This window comes from Trachurus trachurus (assembly GCF_905171665.1).
Source record: "Trachurus trachurus genome assembly, chromosome: 15".
NCBI classification, from domain to species: domain Eukaryota; kingdom Metazoa; phylum Chordata; class Actinopteri; order Carangiformes; family Carangidae; genus Trachurus; species Trachurus trachurus.
In genome coordinates, this window is record NC_139906.1 from 20227607 (window position 1) to 20234976 (window position 7370).

The 7370-nt window shown below is 39.8% G+C and overlaps 1 protein-coding gene across 1 annotated transcript; it reads left to right on the plus strand.

The window, feature by feature from the left end:
• Positions 1-1667: 1667 nt before the first annotated feature.
• Positions 1668-4330, plus strand: tbxtb (T-box transcription factor Tb; the record flags this gene model as incomplete). The annotated part of the gene is made up of 8 exons (XM_083988629.1): positions 1668-1885; positions 1997-2261; positions 2430-2564; positions 2772-2833; positions 2923-2984; positions 3089-3265; positions 3611-3743; positions 4066-4330. Exons 1-8 carry the CDS (start codon positions 1680-1682, stop codon positions 4328-4330), a joined length of 1305 nt encoding a protein of 434 aa, XP_083844755.1. The 5' UTR covers positions 1668-1679.
• Positions 4331-7370: the final 3040 nt, after the last annotated feature.

A 7370-nucleotide genomic window follows, 5' to 3' on the forward strand; every position in this document is an offset into this window, starting at 1 on the left:
TTGTGAGTGTGATGCTGCTGCACTATACTGTATGTGTGGAAGTAAATCAGTTGATATGTTGTTCCTTTCTTGTTCTTTCATAGGTGCTTCCGGCTCTTAACTCCAAAGAAGGGAAGACAAGACAAACCAAGCAGCCGCTTCTCCGCTCAACCAAACCGAAACAACCAATCAGTGTCCAGAATGACCGCCCTTCCCGTCCCCAGCAGCTGACCAGAATGACCTCAGATAGGTGGGTGAACACAAATATGCACAATCTTGTTTTTTTTTCATTTGTTTAATAGAAACAAAAGACTGATTGTCAGTCTTGGCATGCTTCATGACTGGGTGTTTCCTTGGCAGCCACCAGTGTTTTGAGTCTCCGGTTTTGCACAAAGCAATTTGCCACCGTAAAACACCTGATCCCTTATCCCTCGAAGACGTGTGTCAGCAAAAGAACATCCAGGTAAAGATACATCTTCAATTGAAATAATTTTTGGTCAAGATTGTGTGGTCTTTCAATTTAAATTTTTCTCTGTTCTCACTTTAGATCATTGACAAAGGGTTTAAACTGTGGAGTAATTACACAGACAACACAGATCACTGAAGACATCACCACTATACTATAGCACCTATAGGGAACGTAATGTAATGTCTCTGTATGTTCTTTACAATGTTATATAACTGCATTGCATGACAACAAAAATATTATATCATAGTAAAATCGTCATTTTAATTCAGTTATATTGAGAATAAAGTCAAATTACGTGGTAGTTTTTCCTGAATAAAAATGAAAGTCCATCAAAGTTGAAACTGTAATAAGAATCAATAATCAGTTTAGTGACATAAAAATAAATGTTTGTAATAAAATAATTAAATCACAAGTCCAATGTGCTTTATATTTCTTGTCAAAAATATCTGTAAACAGGAGTAAGAAGTAAAAAAAAACAACAACAAAAAACACACACACACACACACACACACACACACACACACACACACACACACACACACACACACACACAAACAAACAAAAAACACCTGTTTTGTTTTTGCAAACTTCACTCAGAGTAGTTAATTTGGTTTAACATGTTATTGATTAAGTTATCCACAGTAGCAGGATGGTGGATCATAATGAACAAAAATGTACGTTTTCATCCCGAGGAAGGCACATCTTCACCTCATCCTCCTGATCTTTGAGTTTTAATCCCTTTTGGATAACAACGGATTTGTATGCCAAAAAGCAGCTGAAGCTTAATCGAACACAAATTGACTGGTATCTAAGTCCTGTGAGGCTGAGGGCCAGTCCCGGCCCGCCTGGTGGTTTCATTTCTGCAGGTGTGGCTTTGATCTAAGTGTCAATATTTGCAGGTTGATGTAATAAAGTAGGCTAAACTTCTTTATTCAAAACGCTGTCATCCTGTGGCCCTGAATGATATGGCCGCCCTCGGCCAATCAGGAACAAGCCCGCAAAGATCAAAGGGGACAGGAACCAACCACCTCTGCTCCAGACCGCCGTCCGGAGATGGAGCGTCTCTTCTGCCTATATAATCAGGAGCAGTGCGTGACGTTCCGCGTCCGTAGAAAAACGTTGTTTGTGGAGACACGAAAATAAGAAGAAGCAAATTCTGGGTCAGATTTATTTATTTTTTGTCAGTAAGCTCTGTGATTACAACTGTTGAGCCCTGGAGCTGCTGGACAGGATGGCTACGGGCGCCGGAGAGTGCCCCGGTAAGGCCAGCCAGTACCGGGTGGATCACCTCCTCAGTGCGGTGGAGAGCGAGCTGCAGGCCGGCAGCGAGAAGGGCGACCCAACGGAGAGGGAACTGAAAGTCTCCCTGGATGAGAACGAGCTATGGCAAAAGTTTAAAAATCTTATTAATGAAATGATAGTGACAAAGAACGGCAGGTGAGTTCAACTGCGCACAGCGTGTTTAATATCTATAACCACAAAAGTTCAACACCATACTTTTAAAGCTAATAGTATAAATATTTATTTTGGTATTCTCCCTTTCATCAGGCGCATGTTTCCTGTGCTGAAAGTGAACGTGTCTGGACTAGACCCGAACGCAATGTATTCGATTTTGCTGGACTTTGTATCTGCGGACAACCACAGGTGGAAATATGTGAACGGAGAGTGGGTCCCCGGTGGAAAGCCTGAGCCTCAGACTCCCAGCTGCGTGTACATCCACCCGGACTCTCCAAACTTCGGAGCGCACTGGATGAAAGCTCCGGTGTCGTTTAGTAAAGTCAAACTCACCAATAAACTCAACGGTGGAGGTCAGGTAAGGAGGCGACAGGATGTTTGATGCTTTACTTTTTTGTGTCTTTCATCGTCTTTGTCTTTTTATATTTGTCTCCTTTAAATTCATTCTTACAATAAAAAAAGATACAGTTATAACTTGGTGACATGGAATTGTCATGTTTTTGTTTTTTGTTTTGTTTTTTCTCAGATAATGTTAAACTCCTTGCACAAGTATGAGCCACGCATCCATATAGTGCGCGTGGGAGGCCCAAGGAGGATGATCACCAGCCACGCTTTCCCAGAGACACAGTTCATCGCAGTGACAGCATACCAAAACGAAGAGGTTGGTAATAAAGCTTCTTTTCTTTTTTTTAACTAACACACTCCTAATAAGCAATCAATAATTGTGAATAATGTTTCATATATGCGCGTAAAAACTATGCGTAATTTAAGCACGGTATTTACGCACGTTTTGATTTGATTTTCTGGGATTATAATTACCCCCAAATACCGTCCTAATTATTTTTGGCCGTCTATTTTTGGTTTTTAGGTAACTTCTCTTAAAATAAAGTACAATCCTTTTGCCAAGGCCTTCCTGGACGCAAAGGAGAGGTGAGACTACTTGTAGAATGTCTTCAAGATAAGTAAAAGTTAGTTCCAACAAGATGTCTGGTAGAAATTAATGAATTTTAATTTTGCAGAAGTGACATCAAAGACATGAGAGAAGATGCCAATGAAAACCAACAGTCAACTTACTCTCAACGTGAGTATAAATCAGTATTTATTTCTTTAATTTTTAAATTGAATTGGTCTCAGACTGGTAAATGATTCGGTGCCCATCATGTCTCTTGTCCTCTGTGGAGCCAGTAGGTGGCTGGTTTATTCCTAGCACAAGCTCCCTCTGCACTCCAACTAGTCCCCACAGCCAGTTTGGGGGCCCCATCACTCTCTCTTCATCCCATGGTTGTGAGCGCTACTCCACCCTGAGGAACCACCGCTCTGCCCCGTACACCACCCCGTACACCCATCGGGCCAACTCGCCCAGTAAGTGCCCTCCTCCACCTTAAACCTTCATGCATCCAGGAATTACACCACTTCCTCCCCAGCTATTAACAAGAAACTCAAACAAATGTTGTTGAGCGAGGAATGTTTTGCATTCCTTGGGCTTTTGTGAGAGAGGAGCCACAGAGCTGTAAATGACCGGGGTTCAGACGGGGAATGTATGTGCAGAGGATTCACACCTTTAACTGTCACACTGATATCAGAGAATCTCACAACTTCAGTGAGAAAATAACAGTTTTATTAGTAAAAGATTTGATTTCTTACAAACCATATCTAAAACCACCGGTTACCTGTGTACCCTCTTAACCCTGCTGCTTCTGTTTGTAGCTGGTTACTCCGATAACTCCTCAGCCTGTCTAACGATGCTGTCAAGTCATGATAACTGGTCCGGTCTGCAGATGCCAACACACTCCAGCATGATGCCCATGTCCCACAATTCTACCTCTGGTACCAACTCTAGGTTTGTGCAGTTTCCTTCTTTTATTTCTATTGCACAAGCTCAGAAACATGAGGAAGATGGTAGAGATGGAGAAAATAACTAAATTAGAAAGTTGTCTACAAAGTGTCTATTTCTCCATAAACAGCTCCATTATGTAACAACTTGTTGTTTTTGGAAACCATGATTTAACATTGTTTGTCATATTTAACTCAAATATATATCAATATACTGTCTAGACTGATAACCTATAGATTTGAAACAATTTGATGTTTGCCTGAGAAACACCTCTAGGACAACATAAGAGAAGAAGAGTAAGATGTTCTCTGTCCGTCTCTCTGTACAGTCAGTACACCAGCCTGTGGTCTGTGGGGAACTCGCCCCTGACTCCCGTGTCTCAGAATGGAGGGATAAACAACGGCCTGAACTCCCAATTCCTCCGAGGGTCCAGCAACCACTACACAGGCCTGTCTTACTCAGTCACAGCGCCCTCGTCTGGCTCTCCCATGTATGACACAGCCACAGAGGTGCATGACACAGCCCAGTATGACACGTCCCCACAGGGACGACTTCCTTCCGCCTGGACCCCTATCACACCTCCGTCCCTCTGATGGAAGTGTCTCTGCGATCTGGGAAAGACATAAAGAATGAAAAATTTGGTTTTATTTGTTTAAAATCACATTTATCAGGGCCACCCACAGCTGTTGTTTTCAGGGAGCTTGAATTCATTTCATTTTCACTTTTAATTTGGCTCATAAATTTCAACATTGACTTTGAGTTGAATCCACCCTTTAAAATTGTACTTTTTAATTTAATATTTCTAAAGGTTACTTAGATTTCCTATTCTTTTGTATTTCAAACAACAAAATTAATATGTTTATTTTTTATATTTGGTTGGTTTTCCTTCAAGTTTACCATGTGCTTTTGCTCAGCATAGCAGCATAGCAGGATAAGTATATTTATCCTTTTAAAACTATTTTAATCTGCTTATATTAAGCACAAGTCAATAATATTCATAGCCATTAGCAAAACATAAATAAATAAATAATTGTACAGCTGAATAATGTTTATAGTGTAAATGAGAAAGCAAACAAGGTTTTACATGTAAATAAATAAATGCAGTGTTTGTTTTTTACTACAGTGATGCTGTTTGAGTTGTGGTATTCCAGATTATTTCAAAAATGAAATGAAAATGAGTGAATGAAAAGTCTGTTGTGCACACAATGCAGATGCACAACTTTCGATATCATGTCCAGGTCCCTCAGGAGGCTTCTGCTCTGAGGCCTTGAACATGACAATAAAAATGTAATTGTTGTGCTTTTGCGCTGCACTTCCTGTTGCTCGTAGCTCACCAACACTGTTCTTTATGTTGTTGTTTTTTAAATTGTCACACTTTGGGTGCCGTGTCCTTTGGTATTGTTTTTTTCCATACAGTAGAAGCCACAACGGGAAATTCCTCAGTAGGCACATTAAAAAAATATCTTCACAAGTGGTTCATAAAGTCTAGGGGCCTCCAGGGTTGCTTCAAATTAAAGGAGGTCCCCGGTAATATAAGGGGCAGTTTTAGTTGAGACATCAGTGGTCTAGTTGGTCCTGATAAAATGTTCATCAATTCCACAGAAACTTTATATAGGTTTTTATTTTTTTTTTAAAGAAAAAAAACATGTACCTGAGATTCCTGAGAAAGTCAGGAAAGCAGAGATTTACGCTTTAAAGTCCAGCAACAGATCTGTTGAATATCTAACATCCACCAACAATATTTACTTCATAATATCATTCACAATTAATCCCAAAAGCCCATTCCTTTTCTTCCTGTGCTAAATCAACACTTTTCTCTATTTGTCATGCACATTCAGTCAGATGTTTGGGACAAAACTGCTTTCTTCCTCCTAAATTTAGTAGAACATGATTAGAAAGATGCACATTTCATTTTTCTGTGATGCAGTTAAAAGCTTCGTCCTGCTCAGCTCTTCTTCATCCTCCCATTTTTGAGAGTACAGAGGGAGCGTTTTTGCACACATGGGTGAGGAATTACATCCGTGTACATGTGAAGGGGGGGAGGGGGGTGGACTGCTGGGACTGTATGGGCTCGATGTCAGGGTGAGAAACCCCAGAGATCAACACTCAGCTTTAACCCTTTCACCCTATTCCCATTCACATCTCACTGACATGAGTGCAGTGTTCTTTTACAGTACCGACATTCAAACAAAGTTAATAAAATGTTTTCTTGAAGACTTTGGTTAAGACTAAATAAGATTTGCAGTGGTTTCAATAATTGACTATCCATCAAATTTACAGAGCTACAGTACTCTCTTTTCAATCCCCTTAATTAAGCACAGTGCTTTATAGCACCATCCTGTTAAAGAGCAAGTCAAGACATGCAGTTTCTCAGTTAGGTGTGAAAAATGTATTAAGTCATGCCAGTGCAGGCACAACATGAAAATGACCTTAGTGTGTCTTAGTGTGTTCGACCTAAGTTATTGAACCAAAGCTATTGACATATTGAAAGGTTTTCTTTCTTTCTTTTCTTTTTTTTTCATGTATACAAAAATGTACTTTCTAAAATGTAATTCTGTAAATTGTGTTCAATTATAACCAACAAAAAATTGTTGATTGTTTAACGGTTGTGTAGTTGGTATGAGCAAGAATTTTCAATGTTATCCTATTTAAAATAAAACTATTGATACCATAATTTACATCTCATAAGTTATATATCACTGTGGCTTCACAGGTTATATATCTCAGGTTTAGGTTATGAGATGGTAAAGCTGTAGAACACAGTATGCACAGGCACAGGCACAGGCTTTCACTTTGATCAGGTAGCGGTTAGGGTTAGGGTTTAGCTGCAAAGACAGCAAGTCCTCAAAGGCTATACAGCTCCACTCCCTTTACTTTCAGAGAAGACAGTGTTAGTAGATACCTGAAACAATTAATAAATTTGGTCTAAAGTGCCATTTCAAAAATACATTCTTGGTTTTATCCCTATACTTTTCCAGATTCTGCCCTTCAGAAACTTCAGATGATGCATCTGGCCTGGAAAAGCTTTTTCATCCTCTTGACATTCCCAGCGTAGATCAGGTATTCTCAGAAACACTCGCCTCTCTGAGTTCGAGAAATCATTTTCCTGAAATTCTCTCCCTCCATCTGTGAGCAAAAGAGCTATTTCCCTCCCATTGTGAAGAAACATAAAAACTTGTCAGTGTAGCACATACCAACCACAGTCCCATAGCAAACTTAAGTGATTGTTAGAAAAGTTGCTTGCAAAACTCTTTGCACAATGTTTTGTGGTAAACCTCCCCTCAGTCCTTTCAGCAGACCAAATAGGCTTCATCAAGAATGGATATTCATTGTTTGGTATTGGATGCCTTCTAAAAATCCTTTATAATCCCTCTCCATCTGACACACCACAGATTTTTATTATCATTTCAAGATGGGAAAGCTTTTGATTGGGTGGAGTGGGATTATCTGGCCCAAAATGTGTATCCTGGATTAGAAGTATCACTTTATGCTGATGATTTGCTGTTATACTCTTTTGATTTTATCTCTCCCTACTAGATAGATTATATTTAGCCAGGACTTTAGATATTGTGGCTTGCCACCCCTTTCTCTGAGTGATAGGATCAGTACCATCAAGACGAGTGTAAATCCTAA